General features: G+C 37.6%; 1 protein-coding gene across 2 annotated transcripts; it reads left to right on the forward strand.

The window, feature by feature from the left end:
- Positions 1-1,155: 1,155 nt before the first annotated feature.
- lrrcc1 (leucine rich repeat and coiled-coil centrosomal protein 1) lies at positions 1,156-21,731 on the forward strand. 2 transcript variants are annotated; one of them, XM_042497884.1, is made up of 19 exons: positions 1,156-1,548; positions 3,395-3,600; positions 3,738-3,803; positions 3,907-4,074; positions 5,877-6,043; positions 6,324-6,515; positions 6,995-7,194; positions 8,696-8,870; positions 10,078-10,226; positions 12,144-12,348; positions 12,634-12,773; positions 15,163-15,364; positions 15,961-16,146; positions 16,394-16,568; positions 18,590-18,753; positions 18,964-19,172; positions 19,380-19,517; positions 20,261-20,396; positions 21,595-21,731. In XM_042497884.1, the coding sequence occupies exons 1-19, from the start codon at positions 1,505-1,507 to the stop codon at positions 21,703-21,705; spliced, it is 3,033 nt and encodes a 1,010-aa protein (XP_042353818.1). In that variant the 5' UTR covers positions 1,156-1,504; the 3' UTR covers positions 21,706-21,731. The 2 variants fall into 2 exon arrangements, with proteins under 2 accessions (XP_042353818.1, XP_042353819.1); XM_042497885.1 differs by lacking the exons at positions 1,156-1,548; positions 3,395-3,600; positions 3,738-3,803; positions 5,877-6,043; positions 6,324-6,515 and having other exon boundaries at positions 3,960-4,074.
- The last annotated feature ends 546 nt before the right edge of the window (positions 21,732-22,277 follow it).

Raw genomic sequence — 22,277 nt, forward strand, 5'->3', positions numbered from 1 at the left:
GCAGCCAGGAAGGGAGTACATATTCTGAGGGAAGCAGCTGAATCAAGCCTGATGATGTGGAAAAACTGGAGGCAAACCAATATGTGCTTTGGTTTTTACTTTTTTTTCAGCTTGGAGATAAGTAAACACAAAGAAACAATGTGAGTTAAACACGGCAAATGATAGACGCAGACAGAGTAATGATGTGTGAGTGATAAACAACTGGTGTGAAATCTATGATAATTACAAATGCTGTAAAAATTAAAGTGTTTATGGTTTACATTTGGACAAACAAACAATAAGCCAATCTCATCTCAGGAGCCACTTTGTACCGTTTTTGTCTACGAAGAGTTTTTAATAGAAAATCTGCATTACCAGCTAGGGATGTTGAATTTGAAAGAGGCAGTGAGGGAAAACTTTGTGTTGAGTTGCATTGTGGGAAATGTAGGATTTATCGCTTTGAGAGCTTGTCCCATACTGAAATATCAAAAATCATTCAGAGTGCATTACTTTAGTCTGTCTCTAACTACTCTAACCCCAAATTTACTGAAGACTGCAATACTGAATTACTAGGGCAGCCATTTAATCAAAGCAACAAAAGCTAACATTTTGTGATATATTCTCATGCTTTACCATGTTTTATATATGCTGAAATAACACAATCTAAAACCACTTTGTAACTAACTAAACCAAAATCCAAGAAACATCCTAAAATCCTGAAAACATCCTAAAATCCTAGAAACGTCATGAAATCTTAGAAACGTCCTAAAGTCCGAGAAACATTCTAAAATTATAGAAATGTACTGAAAACCAAGAAACTTCCTAAAATCATATAAATCAAAACCTAGAATTATATATGGGCAAATTCAGTATTCTAATTTTATAGAAGTGGTCAGTTTAATAAAGCCTGCATGTAGGGTACTCTAATGGCACAAGATCAAACTGCACTCTCTGCCAGCTTTAAAAGTGATTCAAAGTGATATATATTATTCTTTTGATAAGTATAATCCAGTAATGTAATTTATATTTGATTTTGATATGGGCCTTTTGTTTTTTTAACTTCTATTTATTTTTTATTTTATTTTTTAAAAATTTGTTTCCTTGAATTGTTCCCGGATGTTGCCGTTAACTACGTCATGTAAACAGGAAGTGCGATGCCAGAAGCGGCTAGTTCAACCAGCTCAACTCGACACGAAGAGCTAAAATCAACAACAAATCTTTAAACAAACTCACAAATACTGCTCTGGCTAACAGACATTTATAAAAACAACACTTTCGGGCTGTTCCAGCTTTTGTAGTTGTGGTATGTGAACAGTTTACCTCCTGAGCTCGAGCGCTGGTCAACTTTTGCTAGGATGCTAAAGTTAAGTTAGCTAAAGGTTTTCGGGATGTTTTCGAGTTTTCTCTACATTTAATCCAACATGACAACAGCGTTGTATTAGCTCGTAAACGTAATGGTTAACAGTTAATAAGTCCACGGTACACACGGGTAAATATCGGTTAACGCTGGCTGCGTGTTGTCGTTATGGGAGAGAAGGAGCTGAGTCTCATTGACAAGAATATAACGAGGTGAGCTCTTTTTTCATTGCTTTTTTCTTTTTATGTCTTCTAAATCATTAGTTAAGAAATGCAGGCGTATTATCCGAAAAATGTCCTTAAAATATCAAAGCCAAAAGTTCCTATTGTGCAGGAAAAAGGTCCCTGTTAGTGTTATTACATGACAGCATTTGATCATTACTACCAATACACAGTGGAATAATAAGGTACAAGGTACTATGTAAAGAAAGAAATTACTAATATACTACCTTGTACCTTGGACACAAGTGAAAAGAAACTAGGGGAGAAATAATGCAAGATGCAGAATGCTAATGTCAACATAAAATAATATAAAGAAATAGGCCACAAAAGCAAAAAAAAGAAACAGTAAAAGCAATAAATCCACAAATAAAAGGAAATAAAATAGATAAAACATAAATTAAAAAGGTAAAATAGATAAATAAAATGAAATCACAAGATAAAATAAGAAGGCAAAGCAAAATGATGACGTTTACATAAAAGCAAGTCTATGAAAATGAGTTTTAAGAAGTGATTTAAAAGTTTTCATGTTTAAAGAAATGATTTTAAAGTAGCCATACTTTTATTTCGACAGAGCCATTTAAACACACTCAAAACAATTTAAGATAGAGTATTTACTCTTTGGTGCTCATAGACTAACATTATGTTCACACCAAGTCCAAAACATGTGATAAGGGATCACAAGAAGCACTTGCTTCATGTTAATGTCACAGTCCCCAAATTTTGGGAACCACTGCCTTTAGGATGTCCATCAAAAGGATTTCAAACTGAAACAATGGAAAGGTCATCAGATACAATTTTCTCTTTTCTTCTCTTTTCTGTGTTTAACATATCTTGTATGTGTAAGTGTATTGTATTACCTTATTTAAATCACTGTGTATAAGTATGGGGTAACACAAAAGCACCCTACATCTATTATGTATTCTACAAAAAAAGAGCCATAAGAATATTTATCAATGCAGGATTTTTTACACACACTAACTCTCTGTTTTCAAAAATCAAATGCCTTGAAATTTATGGACCCAGTAGAATTTTAGACAGTGCAGCTAATGTATAAAGCAAGAAATAATTTGCTGCCAAGCAATATACAAAAATGTTCTTTGACGGAGAGGATGGCTATAATTTCAGAGGAAAGCTCAACTTAAAGAAACTTTGTGCTCATACAACCATGAAGAGTTTGTGTATTTTAATCTGTGGAGTAAAATTGTGGAAGGAGTTGGATGAGAAACTCAAGTGAAGCAAAAACATTACTCATTTCCAGAAGATGCACAAAAATGTTATTTTACAGAGGCACAGGAATGAGGAAAGACTTATAAGACAGTCATGTCTGTCTGTGACACAGAATGACATCTGTGTTGTATGTACAACTTAAATTCCTGTTTATAAACTGTATATTGTGTGTTTGGTTGAGTGCAGGTGCATACATGTATGTATGCATAATATGTTTACATAATATTACCATGTATATACATGCATGTGTATATGTGTATATATATATATGTACATATATTTATATATACATATGTATGTAAGTGTGTGTGTGTGTAAATGTGTAAGTTTGTGTATATATGTTTACATTACATTTATGTTCAAAATATATATCTATCAAATCATACTGAATATGTTTTGAGTTTGGAGCTGTTAAAAAGACGAAAAAAAGTCATTTAAAGACGTCACCATGGCCTTTAAAAACTTGAAATTTGAACAAAACAATCCACAAAGTTATCAGTGATAAAAGCTGTTTTTTTTGCTGTTTTAGAAAGATCTTTCTGCAGAGTGGGAAACCAAAGTGTTTTCTTCCCAGTTAAATCTGTTGTTTCACATTGTTGCTTTTGTCTAGTTTGCTGGATGTCCCTCTGAATCCCACTGTAACATCACTCAATCTGCACTGCAATCACATCCCGAGGATCGAGGGCCTGACCTCATCTTGGCACCTGCGGCACTTAGACCTTTCTTCCAATTGCATTTCAGAGATTGAGGGTCTAAGTTCCCTCACTTCCCTACGGACTTTAAATTTATCCTGTAACTTAATCACCAAGGTTGAAGGTGAGTCTTTAGTCACCATTTTACTATGGCGATAAATCTTTCAGCTTTGTGGATGTTCTCAAAGTAATAATTCCTCATTACTAAGTCTATGAGCTGTAAAATCATTCAGTTGTTAATGTCTCCTCCCTCTACCTCAGGACTGAACGGACTTGTGAACCTAACGAGATTAAACTTGTCCTACAATCAGATAAACAACCTCACTGGTGAGTTAAAAACAGCCTCAACAAACACTGTTTGTTCTGCACTCAGACAGAAACACAAGTTGACTGTTACGTCAATGCTGTTGATTCCTCATGTCCTCATTAGGATTGTTGTATCTTCATGGCACTGGATACAAGCTGAAGCACCTCAGTCTCCATGGCAACCACCTGGACAGCATCGATCACCTCCTGCAGTGCCTGCTGGGATTGCAAAGTTTAGGAGAGGTCACGTTGAGTCAGGATGACAGAGACAACCCTCTGTGTAGGTCACCAGGTAAGACATGGAAATGTTATTTTGGGATACAGTTGAAGTGGTTGGATGGTTATTTTACCTGTGAATATGTTCTTTAACAGATCCACTGTATCCGTACGTGTTAACTGCTATGCAAAACCCCAAAAGTCAACATGGTTTAGTTGGAAGAGTTTAAAGTGATTTAAAAATCCTGGGGGTCATCTGCATAAAGACTGTTATTGGATAAAATATCAATACATCGGTCTTTTTATTTTTCTCTTTGTGCGGCTCTGCAGCCCTCCAACTGTTAAAAACTCATAGAACTGTGTAAAAAAAAAAAAAAAGACTACAATCTGTTTAAAATGCTAAAAATGAACACCTCATTTTACCAGAGGCAATGCAAAGCAACAGAGCAACCTTGTGCTTGTTTTTACATTTCTCATTAAAATAAATCAATCAAATCAGTGCATTCTGCTGTTAAAAGGATGTATTAATTAATTCAGCACCAGTTAATATAGCCTATATGCTTCCAAATGCTGCAGACCAATTGCATTATCACTTGGTATTCCTATGTGGTGTATTGCGTCTGTGCCCCATATATTTGGGTTTTAATTCATACTATACACACTCCACTTTGGTAGATACACCTAGCTAAAACAAATGCAGTCTAGTTTCTTGCTGCATGCTGACAACCCACAATTGTAGACTGCACCTCAACACCTCATGCTCACACTCACTAAACCCTGTTTATTTCAAAAACCAAACCAAAAAAAAAGCACTAAACAAGTGTTTGTTTGGGAGGGATGCATTTCAAGTTTTTGAAGAGACTTAAATCTCAGTGCACTTAGAGAAAACAAAGTAAAAAGAATATAATATAATGTCATAAGATTTACTGCCCTGCATAAAACCTTACTTTTTTGAAAGTAATGGTGGTCATCTTTTGTTGAAGACATCCTGGTTCAACTTTATGGTCTTTTTGGAGGATTTATATTTTACTACTCTGCTTAACACATTTATGTCAATGAAGGTAGACAGACAACATATTAGAAACACCTCTCAATTCAACAGCACTATAAACCATCAGCCTCCAGAATCAATACAATAAAACAGTTTAAACACTGTAACCACCATGAAAGTTGATTTTTTTGGGGTGTAACCAAATAAACTGGCAACTTAGTGCAAAGGAAAGATTTTACTTGTTGGACATAAAAAAAAAAGTGAATCAATAGTGCTATATACAGCTGACTTTATTCTTTTGTCTGTTGTTTTCAATGCATCTGATCCATAGACTGTCTCACAATTCTCCCTTGTATACTTTATAATGACAGCACAAAAAAAATTAATGATTTTTTCAAATTGACAGCCACTGATCATAATGACTGTTACTTAATGATCTATGTATTCATCTCGTGTCTGTATCTTTTCATAATTGGATTGAATGCAGTTTTATAAATGTAAAAGTCTTTCCAGTGTTGTCCTTTAAGTTTTGCTGTGCTCCCATTATCCACATCTTCCTGTTCATGATTAATTCACAGCAGTAGCTGTTGAAAGTGAGTGTTTTAAATCCATGAGGGCGCACTTAAAGCATTCCTAAAACCCTGGCTGTCAATATGTGAGGGTACATTTAAATGAGCGGCGCTCAGTTCTTATTAAGTGAGCCGCATCAATAGTGCATATGAGGATAGCAGACGCAGAAGAGAGGTTATTCATTTAGGTATAGATTATTTGATTTTGTGCAGCATAACACCTGATGTTTAAGCCAAGCTATAGATGTGACAGCACTGAATAATGGTGTTAGTGGATAGTTGAGCAGCTCTAACCTGGTCGGGTCTATCTCACTGTAGGTTACAGGGAGATTGTTATTCAGTCATTGCCACAGATCTCTGCTCTGGACGGTCTGGACCGGCTTGGAAATCCAACACTTCCAGGTCTAGGGAGTCCCTGTGATATCCCTGGACTAGAGGACTACCTGGACCTCCTGCTGTCCTCGGATACTAGTCACAGTGAAGTGGTAATTTTTGACACCATACCACACTTAGTAGCCTTAGATTGATACTATTATATTTCACTATAATTACCATATTCCAGTATTTTTTTCTTAATTTAACCTTTTATTTAACCAGGAGGTCTCTGAGATAAATTAGACTACCTAGGAGCATAAAAGTGTCACAGACTGAACACACACAAATCATTAACAACATTTATATATAGCACATGAAGTAGGATGTGTGTGGGAGATGCTTTACTTTAGAGGAAAAAAAACAAAACACAAATCTACGTTTCCATTGCAGATTAGAGAGAATGCCCACGTCACCACACCCCGTATCAATGAGGTGCTGACCCAGTTTCGCCAGCGCATTGCCTCCCAAGCAATCACAGATCCAGTCGCACAGGTTTCCTCTGCTGCGACCGATCCAGCAGACCCAGTTAATGAACAACGTATCAGGAAACTGGAGCACCAGGTGTCCCAGCTCATCCAGAAGGTGCTTATTTCACACTGCTCAGAGCCATTAAGTCAGTTATTCAGAAGTATTTGTGTGATCTATACAGCAGGTGAGACTAGGTGAAGAGATATTGATATTGATGGGTTATATTTAATTAAAAACCGGTGTATTTATCCTTGTCCTCACTTACAAATAGATTATGAATCACATAAAATATCAGAAGATGGAATATTTTGGCATTTTAAGATTTAAGAGAAGTTCTTCCCTAAAGATGCCTGTTGGGAATGCTTAATTTGTCAGTTCTAGATTAAGTATTCATGGTTTTCAGGCTGCATCTCTGCTTTGATACCACGAATATTATTTCTTTATCTTTAGTATGAAGACTTTTTATGTTTGATTTATGCTATGTCTCTCAAATATATCCAGTCTTTAATTCATTTATTATTTAGTTTATATTTCTGCTGAATATTCATTTTATCCCGTCACATATTATGCGAATGTCTGTGATGATTACTCAGGTCCCTGCGGAGAATAAATCCAGCAGCTCTACTCATTCTGCGGTGACGGTACGCAAAGCCAAGAGGGACACAGATCGCACGTCAGAAAGTGAGTGTGACAGCGGGAAGGAAAATAGGAGGCGCTCCAGGATCCCCAAACATCGGAACAGCATAACATCAAGGACGACCCCAAAGGAGACCAAGAGCCGGAGATCAGACAGGTGATTCTTCGCCTGAAAAAAAAAAAGATGTTTCAGCCTTCAGGTTAACTACTCCGTAATGAAAATAATTGGTTTTGATTTCATGTTTACATCTGCACTCCCTGATTTCATTATACAAGCGAACTGACTCCCACACAAATCCCCAAATTCCTCTAAATTTAGTTGATGTTTTAAAACTCAACTGTGTGAAAACTTTTTAAGCGCTATTGGACATTGTAACAAGTTCAGGGAGTGTAGCTTTGAGTAATCACAATCATACACAGTGTGCTGACATAGAAGTGATTATGTTGATTTAATTGGCAAATTCTTGTTTTGTATGCCTCTGCACCAGTCCAGATTTTGCTCTCGGGCTCTCTGTCCATCCGTCCCATTCTTGTGAACATGGTATCTCAAGAACACCTTGTGGGGATTTCTTTAAATTTGGCACAAATGTTCACTTGGACTCAACGATGAACTAACTAGATTTAGGTGGTTAAAGGTCGAGATCTTGTGAACGCCATATCTCAAGAACAACTTTTGGGAATTTTTATTAACTTTGGTACAGACATACACTTGGACTCAGTGTTGAAATGATTAGATTTTGATGGCCAAAGGTCAAAAGAATTGTGACCTTTTGTGTCTTATTCTCATGAATCCTCTTAAGAACAGCTTGAGGGAACTTTTTTCGACTTCGGTCCAAATATTTACCTGGACTCAACAATTAACTCATGAGAATTCCCTGGGAAAAGGTCACAGTGACCTTCTCATTCTCATTAAGGTGTTATCTCAAGAACATCCTGAGAAGTTTTGCTCAATTTTGGCACAGACTTCCACTTTAAGTGAAGGATGAACTGATTAGAAGTTGGCGGTCAATTTTGTAAACCCGATACTCGTCAGATACTCGTCTTGGGTGTCCACCTTAAAACTGTACTGATTGTGTGTGAAGCATCCATTTTTTCAGACATGGAAGTAAACTTTAGGTGCGACTTTACTGGTTCACAGAGGAACACAACTGTGAGGTGGTAATTCTAGTTATGATGATCAAACACAATACACAGCCATGAATATTTCCATTTTGTTCAGCGTGCAATAATACACTACCATCAGGTATCCTAATATTAGAGGAAATCCTTTTACCACTCAGCTGGAAGCCGGTGATGAATTTTCCTCTCTGAGCGATGTGGTAAACTTCCCTCCTCTCTGTTAGAAATTACAACTGTCATCTCACTCCCATGATTAACGACGGTGCTTGTACGCTCTACCCCCTCATCTTGCTTCATCAGCCACTGATGACATGTACTTAGGATTCAGTAATTTAACTTAAGTAAGCTCCCAACTGTCCTCATCAAAGGCAAGGTGATTTTAAAAAATTAGCTCTAAATTCAATTCAAACTTGTTCAAACTTTGTCTACTTATAAAAGTGAGCCAGACGCCTGCTTTGACTTTTTTGAGCCAGACATTAGCTCGAGGGCTGTTTATAATCCATTTCACAGCTGGTTCAATACATTTGTTTTATGTGCAGCGATCAGGAGAATCATAAACAGAGGAGTTCAAAATCGGCTGAGGGGCCCAGGAGGAAGACTGGCGGCGCAGGAGGCACAGACGCAGCGAGGCCAATAAGGAGGGAACCTGTGAGAGCTGCTAAGGCCTCGGGCGACGTGAAAACAAAGTCCACCGAGGAGGAGGAAACCTACAGGGTAAGACAAAGAAAGGTCACCTGCAGTCTGAACGGCAGCTTCTATTTTTATTGAATAAATGTAATATGAAGAAGTTAATGTCTATGTACGAGAGGGGAGCAGATATCCTCCGGGTGTTTGTACCCATAGTTCTGTGAAAGCATACTTTTGTTTGTATTTCTTTTTATGACACAAAACTATTACACAAAGACATCCACATACAGGAACAGAATTATAATTGCTACTTGTACAAATAACTTTAAAACAAGACAATAACAAAATGAACATTTTAGATCACAATTGTTGCCCTTTCTAAGAAAAAAATGAGACTCTAACTACATCCCAGTGATTCCAGTGATACAGATTTTTAAAAATTTAGTCATAAAACATGAAATTACACTAAAGGGCCCCCCCATCTGTTTGGTTAATTAAAAGATGAATCCATTTTTGTCCAACAATTAAATGAATTTGAATGAACACTTCATCATACATGCAAAAAAAAAAAAAAAATGTGTTTTAGTAAAAGGTGCAACAGAGGCATCAAAACTCATTAAAAGTATATACATAATATATTTCCAGTTTATTTAGCAAATTTAACCCCAACCTTCACTCTGGCTGACAGTGTCTCACACATGCTCAAAACCTAAATTCTGTTACCTCACTGATTCAGCATTGTTCTCCTATGATATTATTGGACTTGCAATAGATTAATGCTGTCACTTTTCCACACGAACAGCTATTTGAATAGCTTAACATCACCAACTAAACATAATCAGCTATTTTATTGCATGGCATTGACATATTTTAGTGTTGTCTTTGGCGAGAGCTACATTCACTTCTCAGCTCCTCAGTGCACCAAACAAACATGTTGAGCTCCACCTTTGCTTAAAGAACTATTTTACTACTGGAAAAATGTTGGGTTTGAACAGGTCATTTCAGCACAAAAATTAGCTATGATCAAACATAGTTGAATTTTGAATAAAAAGTAAAAAGCCTACAATAGACTTAAAAAAATAAAAAGGAGCCACAAAGTCTTAGACAACCTTTTAAACATGCAGCAGTGCTCCCCAAGTCCTGTAAACAGACTTTGATGTGTAAAATCGGTGGTGTCCTTTATTTCGTGTCAATATTCTGCGCAGGACCCACTGACACTTCAAAAACCTTTTGAAACACTAGATGTTGTTTACTTGTTCATCCCTCAGTATTTGTGTTTTCGTGCATGTGTCAGACTATTGTGGAGGAGCGTGACCAGGAGAGGGAGAGGCGCTGGAAGGCTGAGCAGGCTGTGAGGAAACTAACAGAGGAGCTAAAGTGCCTGCAGACAAAGGTCCACGAGGAAAAAGACCTGCAGAGCATGGCCCTGCACACTACCGACAGGTGAGAGGAAAACCGCTGGGTTACACGCAGATGCACTTGTTTGCAAACATGAATCGGTGCAGCAGCTCTAAAGCAGATATCATGATGGGAAGAGATAATTGAGCTTGTCTCTGTGGATTTTCATTGTCAAATGCATAATGGATTCTCATCTGTTACAGCACTCTTTATCTTTTGTTTGGGCTCTCCTGAGACCAGGGCCTGCTGCTTGTCTCGTTCTTGAGCAGTGAGAATCCTTTCCACCATCAGACATCCTGACTTTCATTGTCCTGTAGCCTCTCATGAAATCAAGCACACATTTTAGCTCCATTATCCAAAAACCTTAAGCCAGGGATACTCAACTTGGTTTGCCTGTGGGCTAATTTTATTAAAATGTCAGAAGGCCAGGGGCCAGTCGCAACAGCCCCATGCATGTTTCTAGAATTTTAGGACATTTCTAGGAATTTTAGAGGTTTTTAGTATTTCAGGACTTTTCTAGAATTTAAGGACATTTCTAGGATTTTAGGATTTTTCAGATTGTAGGACATTTGTCAAATTTTAGGACTTTTCTGGAATTTTTGAATGTTTCTCAGATTTCACAACATTTCTAAGAATTTATGATTGTTCTAGAATTTTGGGATGTTTTTAGGATTTTAGGACATTTCTCAAATTTTAGCACATTTCTAGGATTTTAAGACTTTTTTTTGTATTTTAGGAAAATTCTATGATTGTAGGACATTTTTAAGATTTTAGGATGTTTCTTGGATTTTAGGACATTATTCAGATTTTAGGACATTTCTGGATTTAAGGATATTTCTCAGATTTTGGGACATTTCTAGGATTTTACTATATTTTTAGAATTTTGAGACATTTTAGGATTTTAGGATATTTCTAGGATTTTTACAATGTTTCTAGGATTTCAGGACATTTCTCAGATTTTAGAACTTTTCCAGAATTTTAGGACATAAGGAGCTTAGAGTGGACCTCTGTCAGGGGTACAGAGGATCCTTTACTGGCACGTTTTTGATAAGCAAGCTATATTTTGATGCTTTTTTATGCACTATGACAACTTATGTGTTCTGAAAGTACAAAAACAATTCCTAATTTTAATCACTTTATTTACATTGTGATTAGAAAATGGTTAGTGGGTCACCTGGGACCCCGTTGAGGCCAGATTTGGCCCGCAGGCTGTAAGGTGAGTATCACTGGCTTAAAGTATGCTTGAGGTTGTCTGCGATATAATGAAACTGTTTCATTAACACACATCCTGCTCATTTACCTTATATTTACATCCCAGAGGTCTGGTTATCTGTAGTTAAATATTCCTGTATGTGAGATCATTTGGCCGTGTGCTGCTCTGCACAGATAGAGCCAGGTGGAGCCATCCTGTGCGTTGTTCTTTTGCTTCTTTTGGTGAATCACACCCTGCTTAGATAAATCTACATTATGATTGTAATTAGAAGGCTGGTGAAAAGCATATGTTAGCTGAATTACATGAATCAATCTCAAATGTCACTCTGTAATCGCACTGAACGCGGCTGCTGCTGTTGACTCTCTCGCTCATCAGGAGACAGATTACAGTGAGATGACTCATCATGGCTAATTTGAAAAGGAGAGCAACTGTAGGTGGTCGAAGTCGTACTGCGTGTCCTGAATTCTCCCAGCTTGTTCTTTTAAATCTTTTCACCAGACTGCCCTTTTGTATAATGCTTTTTTTTTCTATTCCCATTTCACTATATTTCCATTTTGTCTCCCTTAAGATAAGACTTGCTGCAGTGTCAGATTTCTTCAATTTCACAGGCTATCACATTTTTAACAGCGAGTGATAAAACACAGGGGACAATCAAGGGCATCACAAAACGAGTAGCAGTTGCCAATATCACTTTCCATAAAAAACAGTCATTTATGTTATTTCTCTTATCATGTTTTCTCCCCATACAGACTGAAAGAAATGTTACTGAAGGAGCGATCGGGGCGCTCTGAACTGCAGACTCGTGTTGAGGAGCTGGAGGGGAGGTGTCAGTCCCTAACGCAGCAGCTGGAGCAGGCCCGCAGCAGTGAGGAGCAACATAAGACTGCACTGCACAGACTGGAGGAAAGCATCTCCCATGGAGAGACGCTCAGGGCTCGCCAGCAGGCTGAGGAGGTCGGTTTGTTTACAAGAGAACTCTTGTATCTCCACTTTAAATATAGATAAAGAACATTCAGTCAGGAAGTGTATTTAGAGTGGTACAAAATATGCTGCTGTCTAGCCTTGAACATGTTAACTCCCTGTTACACTTTCATTTTTTATTAAACTGGTAAAATAGTTCAGTGATCTCTCCTGCAGAGAGAATAAATGCAGCCAGATGAAAGGATTCAGCAGAGAGGGTTCATTCAGCTCTGAGAGTTTGTGATGAAATGTGGTATAAAACGTGCTGACCTTCCTCAGATGAAGCGGCACCAGGAGCTGGAGAACAAGGCTGCAGCTCTGAAGAGAGAGTTGGACCTCCAGAGAGCCTCGGTGCATCAGCATAAACACAAACTGCAGCAGCTGCATGAACTGCTGGCATCCAGGGAACAAGAGCACAGGTACATCTATTTTTTTGGCAAATTATGTTTATTGGTTGTTTTTTTTTCATTTAAAATAAACAGAACAAACATTCATAAACCCCATTCCTCCATCCCACATAACAAAATCTCAGTAAAAAGGTGTAATTTAGACAAACACATCAATTATATTTAAAAAATATATAATAATAATAGTAATACAATTTAAAAGACAAAGATAAAATAACACATAAATAGAATAATAATAATAAACAATAATAATAATAATTACAACAACAACAATAACTGTACATTAAAGAAACATCTGCTTATACAGCAGTGTTTGCATTAAGTATTAAAGTATGTATTAAGGTTTACATACCTTAATACATTTAAACCAAAAATCAAATAAAAATAATTCAGAGCACAGGTACATCTAATGGATTTTATTCATTTATTTATACATTACACTGAAAGTTTTGCTTAATATAAGGTTTACCCTCTCTTTAAAGGAATGTCTCACCCACAAAATTACCATTTGTATTGGAATTATTCACTGTGTGTTACCTTGAATTCGTGAAGGAAACTTCGTTTTTCTCGCATGCCTCCACAGTGAACAGAAAATCAAAAAAAGCGAACCTTCGTGATAAATTAAAGAAAATGGGGTCCTCATTTAACAACAGAAAAACTTCATTAAAAAATCTGTTTACAAACTCTCAGTTTATTTACATATCACATTTAGAAATACTGCATATATTAAAGTGAATGGCACACAAACACTAGTTAAAATTTAAATAGCCATATTAACAACAATAAATGGAAATAGGAATTACAAAGCAATATTATATGTGCACATGTCTAAAACAGAATAAAACTGGAGGGATGAATTAGAACAAAAAAAGATTATAAAGTAAAAGAGGTGTGTACAGGGAATATAATTAACCTGGTTTCTTTGTACTTATGTAAAAAATATATATCCCTAACATGATCATAACTGGGATTATTCATGTCATGTGTTTGGAAAGGACTTGGATTATACTTTGGGAGTCATATGCAAGTTTGTTAATGAAAGTTTTGATCTTGTTTTGTTGTTGTTTAATGAGAACCCCATTCATTTGAATTCTTGGAGAATGTTTGGCTTTTTTTAAATTCTCCATTCACTGCGGAGGCATGCTCAAAAAAACAAGGTTTTCTGCACAAAGGTAACATGAGGTCACAAATTGATATACAAATGGTCATTTTGCAGGTGAGGAACTCCTTTAAAGGCTAAAAAATCTATTTTTCTCAACTTCTTCTCATGAGAAATGGGCCTTTGCACAGATTCAACAGTTTCTATCTTTGCTCTCTGACTGGTTTGAAATGGATAGGGCTCAGTCTGAAAACAGTGATGAAAAATGTGATGACACTTGTCAGTTATTCAGTTGATCATTCATCAAGAACCACACAGCCGTAATCGTTGGGATTTGCTTCCATTACAGCATCGTAGGTTAGCTCAATACATGTTTCCAGCAAAAACACAACCACGCAGTTATGATGAAGCTGATTTAGTTGTGTTTTTTTCTTTAATACTTTATTTTATTTTTAAATTACATTATATGAACAGAAAAAAAACACCAGAAAAAAAGGGTAAATATGAGGTCATGGGATGTTTAAAAAGTCAAAGCAGATTTTCTTAATGTAAGGTACGTTTCTACACACGATACATACAGTGTTTATGAAAGATCAGTCTCATTGGCTTCATAAGCGTGCAATTTTTTCCATTGTTTTTCTCCCAGTTTTCTTTGAAGTTGTATGATTTGCTGAGTTTTTGAGTGTGAAATAATACATTTATCTAAAAATAATTACTTTTGTGGTCGTGAACATCCGATGTTATAGAGAAACGCCTAAAGGATAGATTCATGATTTTTCAGCTCTCTTATGAAACAACAGCCAGTTGACCGCCTGAACACTGAAACAGTCTTTACTTACTGTATTAATTCATTCAACAAAATTTCTTTCCCTAATGTTTTCAGTAAAAGTATTTTAAGGCAGAATAGACAAAAAGAAAATCTATCCTTTAAGACTTGAAAACAATCTTTTGGGTGTTTTAATATTTAAAAGTGATAACTAATTTCTAATGGTAGCAAAAGTCTTTTAGAAATCCGACAGCTATATCTAAATTAAAGATTCACTCAAATAACTACCTTTAAATATTTATTGGTGGATGTTAATTGCGTCTCAAGAGTGTCGGCACACATGTATCATTTAAACTCTTAATTAAAACATGTTCCTATTAGTTTTGTCTTCAGCTGACTGTATTTCTTTTGAAACTACAGTTGGAATTTCATGTTATGACCCAAAAATTACAAAATGAAGGCCATCCTGTTTGTGTTAAGGCCCCAAAAGCCTTTAGAGCAGTTCAGCGTACCATCCTTGTTTGTATCGTTTACAGAAAACAGCTGGATTTGCGGTTGCAGCCTGGCGGGGCAGATTTCCGTGACGCAGTGGCGAGAGAAGTTGCATTGGTGGAAGAGAGACACGGCCACAGGGAGGTGGAGCTGCAGGAGAAGCTTGCAGAGGGCAGGCGACAGTACGCCGCTCTGGAGGACGAGTTCCGCATGGCGCTAACCATCGAGGCTGCTCGCTTCTCTGAGGTCTGTTAAAAGATGGATGTGTGCCGTACAGATGGCCTGTAATCACTGAAGTCTTGTCCTAGATTTGACTTCTCTGCACAGTCCAGCTGATAAATTATTACCACGTCCAGTGAAAAGTGAAATGATTGAACTGGAATTGACCCCAATCTAGACTGAGCTTGTGGATTTTTTTTTTCAGCCTGATGGTGAAAGCTGAGATAGAATTCGGGTCATCCGACTCCGGACAAGTAGGCTGTGATTACCACAGGAGGAAAGCCATACAAAGGGATTGGATTTGAATCAATTTTGCACTTTCTCGTTATAGATTCTGCACAAAATGTAATCTAGTCTTGATTGCCACCGCTTGCGCAATTTTCTACTCCAAGTCTCCGACCTTTGACCTTTGGAGAAGTCTGAATAAGACACAGATTGCAAGCCAAATGCTCATTCATGGAAACCTTTAAAAAAATCGCTTCTGAGGATCCGTAACTCTTCTTCTTCTGTCAGTTGTCGAATGAGACATTGATTGATAAAATTGTTGAGTCAAGTCATGCTCACACCAAAGTGCTTCGACTCTCATTCACATTTAATTCCACCTTCTGGCTCCGCTTCTGCAGGTAAAGGAGGCTTGTGATCAGATGACTGCAGAGCTGTTGGGGCTGAAGGCGACGCTCGCCCAGTCCCAGCAGAGGGAGAAGAAATCGGGCTCACTGGTGCAGGAGCTCACTGCCATGGTCAAGGAACAGAAGAGCCGCATCACAGATCTCATAAAAGCCAAGAGGGACGCCGTCACTGATCTGAAGGTACAGCTCTGAAGTCAAAGAAAGAGATCTGGCTGAATTATTAAAAATAAATGTTCGATCAGGTTTGAAAAATCACATATCAAAGAGACGACCAGTTTGCCTTTTTAAAAACGGCTCAGCCTGAGTCTTTAGGAGACTTTGAGAGATGATGAATACTGAATGGTCCAGCTGCCTTTCCATCTGTCAGCCGTGACAGATGGCCGTTTATCATTAATACTGTCTCTCCCTCCGTCTGACGTTGTGCCAGAGCCGTGTGCGTTCCTTAGAAGCAGAGGTGGAGCAGGACCGGCGTGTCGGCCTGCAGCTCGAACTGCTCAAGAAAGACAAGGCACGTCTGCTGTCTCAGCTCACGGCTCAGGAGTCGGTGATCGACGGCCTCAGGGCGGAGAGGAGGATCTGGGGTCAGGAGCTCGCTCAGCAAGGTGGGAGACGACCAGTGGGGTGCTCACTGTCCACTTTGAATGAGACTTTTAGGGCATCTCACACATTTACAGACAGTTCTAGTTGTTATCAGCACACACTAGTACAAGTCTTCCCTTGAGTCCAGCTTCAGTGGATGCTCCATACTGGCCATGAGCAGAGTGAGTCACTCTTAACATTCTGGAGACATTACTCAAGAGTTAGTGTGAGGGAGACAGTTTGTCTTAAAACTGTATTTTGTGATGTTTTACTTCATCTGTATCAAGTAAATCCTGCCATCTAGTGTTTATTTGGAAGAAACATGCTCTCAAACACTTCAGTCGAGAGAGCTAAAACTTGTTCATTTGGGCTGGATTTTAATACCAGGAAATGTAAATGGACCAGACATCTTCACCAGCCTATTCAAACCCCCTTTTTTTGTTGCTCTTATTAAAGACAAATTTTAAATAAATTCAAATAAATGAAGGAAAAATGGAAATGTTTGTTTCACTTTTGAAATAAAAAAAAAATTGGTCACATATCACATCAATAAGTGCAGGAACAAAATAAAAAACAGCTATGAGCAGAACCAAAACGTGGGAAAGAAAAGTAACCATTAAAACACACTCCCTCTCTAAACCAGTATCTCCCTCCCTTCCTCTCCTCTCTCTTCCACACACTCCTCATCTCATGACGTTTTCCATCGAAGCTAAGGTATAGTGTTCAGGAATAAAAAAACAACATATTTTTTGACTTTTAAACCGCAGCACAGATGTTTTGAAAAGCTACTAAGCATTGTTGTAACTGTGACACAGCAGAAATCGAGCCGTGTCGCTATAATGACCGTTCATCCTGCCTGATCAGTGCAGTGGATTTGTAACTCAACAGAGATGACAAGGAGGAGAGATGGTTTATGAGTCAGTGCTTTGCCACTGAAGTGAATATTGCAGACACTACATGTAGTTTACAAAACCGTCCAACCATTCGATCAGATTTATGCATGCCGGGCTGCTTGAAGGTTGCTTTCTGGCCAGAAGAGTATTGCAGGCCATCGTTTAAACTTTGTAAAGAAAAAAAACCCTATATATAAAAGTCACTGACAAGAAACGTAATAAATGAATAATGTACATGAAAAAAGACAACAAAAAATAGATGTTATAGATACACTATACAGGATTTTTCTAAAAAAAAAAAACCCAAAACAAAACAATGTATTGACTCTTGCAGAGGGAATCCCTCTCAACTCTTAAAAAGAGGGTTACCACAGTTATGGAAAAACCCATAGATGACATGGAATTTCACATTCACATTTTCCAGGCTCGGAAAAGCAATGGAATTTGTAAAAATCAGTTTTGGGATAGTCATGGGATTTTGGTTGTGTATTGAAATTGTTAACACTTGTCCTCTGTGGATAACCCTCAATGTAACTGAACATAACGGCAAGTTGATTTTCTGTTGTTATCGATGTAATGCTGCTCTAATGTGCAACGATGTGTGACGTTTGTTTACCTTCACTTACATTTTTACAGTGTTTTTCTGCTTCCTGTCCTTCCCTAATGTATGCCACTTAGCTGAAATAATGTTTTACTCTGATATGTTTAAAAAATACCTGGCAAAATTATTATAATAGGTGTTACCATGGAAAAGTTTTGAAATTTTATCCATGAAAAACTTGAGATCCTTGCTATGAGTGTGTGGTGGTGTGTTTCTCTGTAGAGACTTCCCTCTGCCTTTATTTTCTTTTTATTTTCTGTGCTCTGGACATGTAAGGGAGAGGTTGGGGCTTTATAAAAAGGTAGCAACCAGATGCCAGACTGTAAGTAATAGGCATCCAAGAGACACAGCTGAAAAATGCAAACATAGCAAGGCGAAATGCCGAACCAGTGTGAATCTGGGGTTTGCTTTTACTTCTACGTTCACTTTTGCTGGCGAGCGTATTTTCAAACAGTAACCGACAAACCTGCATAGTATACTTTTAAAGTTATAAAGTGCTATCATGAGAGGCAAGATCCAGTTTTCAGTGTTATGTATTTCTCTTTTCTAGGTGCGTCCTTGGCTCAGGATCGCGGACGCCTGGAGGCCAGGATAGAGGTGCTGGGCACTGAGCTGGAGACTCAGAAGAAACAGAACGAGAGAGACAGCGATGCCTTAAAAATCAAAACCAAGATAATTGACGACCAGACAGAGACCATCCGCAAACTCAAAGAGGTAGCGGGATACTTTGGTTATAAAAATCAGTGTGTTGTTCAAAAAACAAATCAACCAAACCAAACCAGAACCTGCCACTACTTCAATGTTCATATTTTTACATTTTACCATGAGCACTGCATATGAGCAGTGTGTGTTTCTGTATATATATCTATCTTATCCTGATTTTATCTTGAATTTCTCTACCTCCTTGGCCTTCCTGCTGTCCAGGCCCTGCAGGAGCGTGATGATCAAATCCGTAGGCTGCGTGAGGAGGCGGTCCAGGCCCAGAAGAGGCTCCAGGAGCAGCAGGAGGAGGAAACAGCTCGGCAGGCTGAGCTGAGGGAGCGTGTGGAGCATTTGAGCCTGCGCAAGGAGGAGCTGAAACAGCAGCTGGAGGACAAGGAGGCAGAGCTGGAGGAGATGAAAAGAGTTCACAGGCAAGCATCCAATCACAAATATATACAGCAGAGACACACACTCAGACATACCAGCAAGGTAGAAGTTTTACTTAATAGGAATAACTGATGTTGTCGTACAGTTTAGAGTACACACCTCTGCAGCACATGACCTGAGACAGCCCTCCCTAACGTGATCAAATCAGTGTCTTTACCATCATATTCCTCTGTATCTATTTTCTCTACCAGTGATTCCAGTAAGAAGTGGCAGGCGAAGGCGGAGCTGCTGACTCGACTGGAGAGCCAGGTGAAGCGCATGAAGGAGAACTTTGACTCTAAGGAGCGCTCGCTGCTGGAGGAACGAGATAAAGCGACAGAAGCACACAAGTACGATACTTTCCCTTTGAAATTGCCTCTGCTCTTTGGTTACAATGATACGATGGGAAATAATAAATCTTTCTCTATACAGCATATTTAATCAAAACGTAAACAATGTAAAATATGTCACACTCTGGTTACATTTTGGGCCCGTGTGTAGTTTTCAGGTCACATTTCTTGGGCTCCATATTGCAACTATATTTATGGAAAACAATGAATCAATTGATGTTATTATCAGGATATTTTTTAGCCACTTGTGCTCGGCAGTTTGAGTTGAATAAGTTTCGTAATGACGTGAGCTGAAATAACAGGGAATGCATTGCCACCATCAGTTCATCAGTCCTTTATTCGTGGAGGAGAGGGAAGTCATTCCCTGCATCAAGAAAGCTGCTAAAATGTTTTTCCTCAAAGCCTAAAAAGAAGACCACAACAAGAGGGAACTGTTTGATTCATTCTGGTCTATTTAGGCCAGTGAGGACTATTTGTTGAATGTGTGCGTCTTCCATCTGTCCAGCAAACCCAAAAGCTAAAGAAACATAAAGACTCACAATTATTAAAACATATTAAGTGTGAAGTCTGGGGTCAAATCATGGTCAGAGCGTGTTGGTGCCCTTGAGAGAGAAGCAGGTGAGTGACATCATTTTAATTGAAATAGTTACTGTTTATGTCAGTGTTTCATTTTTGGGATCATCCACCCTAAAATCCTCCTCCTACCTACTGTAAAACTGTGTTTTATTTTATTCGTCCTGCAGAGCTACAGTGGAGAAGTTACGCTGTGTTGATGACGCATTTCGTCGACAGCTAGAGTCTGCTCAGGCTGCACATCAAGCTGAGCTGCTTCGACTGGCCAATGAGAAGCAGAAACAGATTGAACAAGCCAATCAGAAGGTAAAATACACACAAGGATATTTTTTCTCCAAGTTGGAAGGTAAGAACTGGAGCTTTGTGCTGATGCAATTATGAAAAATGTGATCCAAAGTCTTGCCTTTAGCTCTAAATGTGGATAATGGTAAATATAGTAGAGAGTTCTAATTAACCCTTAGGGCCTGGTTTAATATTACACACACTCGTAACACTCTGTGCTCAAAATGCACTTTTCAGACATGGGCCATGAAAAATATTGTACATAAATATTATTTTCTACTTTCATTTAGTTAATTGTAACCAACATCAGTCCTAATCATATGTTTCAAATACTTTTAACTACTTTTAACCCTTTAAGTGCTAGATTTTTGTCATTAAGCCACTAAGTTTTTAGTTGAAAAGAAAACACACAAAATAATATATTTTTAGTATATTACATGCAAAGATGTTTTTTTTATTTATTATCCCAGCCTGGGATATATCAATGATTTGCAGAAACATTTATTGTGACAGTGCACCTAGTGGAAATACCATGTATTTTCACCATATGCCAAATATGGTGAAAAAATGGTTTCATCAGTTTGAAAATGGTAAAAAAAAAAATACAAATTCTAAGGCAAAAACCCAGAATTACAGCCAGAAATAATACATGCATGTTTTTATGCTTTGATGGCTGTGGGATCAAAATGTCAGTTTGAATGGGTTTCAGTTGCCCCTTTTTTGCACTTAACAGTATGAATGTAAAAATTATGTTTACAGTGTATTTTAGACTTATTGTACGACCTGAGCTGGAAATTCCAAGATTAAACAAATTACACAATCTTGCCAAAGTGTATGCCATATGCATGAACATAGCCAAAATTATCAAAAAAAATAAGAAAAAAAAGTGTGCAGAATGCGCCAAACAATCTCGAAGGGTTATATGGACTAGAAATAGTAGCATTAAATATTACATTTTGGAGAGAAAAAAGAAACGACATTGTAGAAATGATGAATGCAAGGAAGTAGGACAAACTGTGATGCAGACATGCAGTTTGACAATTTCACAAGAGGCATCTGGCTTTTTAACCAGTTTCTTGTCCAACTTCATGTCTATTCAATCATTCACATTTCACCTCACAAGGCTTTTCGTGTCTCTAAAAATGAGCCCCACATTGAATGGTTAAAAAAAAGTATATGTTTTCTGTAGCTGAGGCCGTCTGTCTGTGTGCGTCCCCTTCAGGTGTTTGAAGTGGAGGAGGAGATGCGTCAGCTGCTGGAGGAGACGGAAACTAACAAGAGAATCATGGAAGAGAAAATGAAACGTCTCACAAGTGTACTAAAAGACTTTTAACACATGCTATATGGTAGCATTTAAATTTAAATACTAGAATATTTTTTTTAAACTAATCAGTTCACTAGCTGTTTTTTTCTATATTGTATGTTAAGTTATTGTTGTGTTTTAGAACATCATGATTTATTTAATAAATTATCTTCTGAGAATATGCTGTCCTTTATTTAAATTATACATAATCAAATTGAACAAATGTAAGATAAAAATGCAAAGTTTCTTTTGTTTTTTAATTATAGAAATATATAAAACCATTACCAAAGGAGTACTCAAGAGTCAAACAAGCATAGAAGAGAGCTTAAATGCTTAAATGTTAACTGAAGTTTTGTTTAAAAATGACAAAACTCTTGCCCATGTAGGTCAAAATTATGAGATTCTTGGTAGATTAAGTACGAGATAGTAAACCAGACTACTCTTTTTTTTTCTAAGTTTAGGACCTGTGCTTGTTAGGCGTTGCTTGGGTGGGTTTTATTGTTGAGACTTTGAATTAAGTGATTTTGATAAAATATCACTTTTTTAAGCTTAGATTTTGTTATGTTTTAGAGTGTTCATTGCACATGCTGTTTTCAAAGGTC

The sequence above is a fragment of the Plectropomus leopardus genome, chromosome 12 (genome assembly GCF_008729295.1).
Source record: "Plectropomus leopardus isolate mb chromosome 12, YSFRI_Pleo_2.0, whole genome shotgun sequence".
NCBI lineage: Eukaryota > Metazoa > Chordata > Actinopteri > Perciformes > Serranidae > Plectropomus > Plectropomus leopardus.

Excerpts from the sequence above, each read along its gene's own strand:
- lrrcc1 (XM_042497884.1), top strand. The coding sequence starts at position 1,505 with ATGGGAGAGAAGGAGCTGAGTCTCATTGACAAGAATATAACGAG. Across the intron at positions 6,044-6,323 it reads ATACTAGTCACAGTGAAGTG|ATTAGAGAGAATGCCCACGT; the intron begins GTAATTTTTGAC and ends TTTCCATTGCAG. Across the intron at positions 12,774-15,162 it reads TCCAGGGAACAAGAGCACAG|AAAACAGCTGGATTTGCGGT; the intron begins GTACATCTATTT and ends TATCGTTTACAG.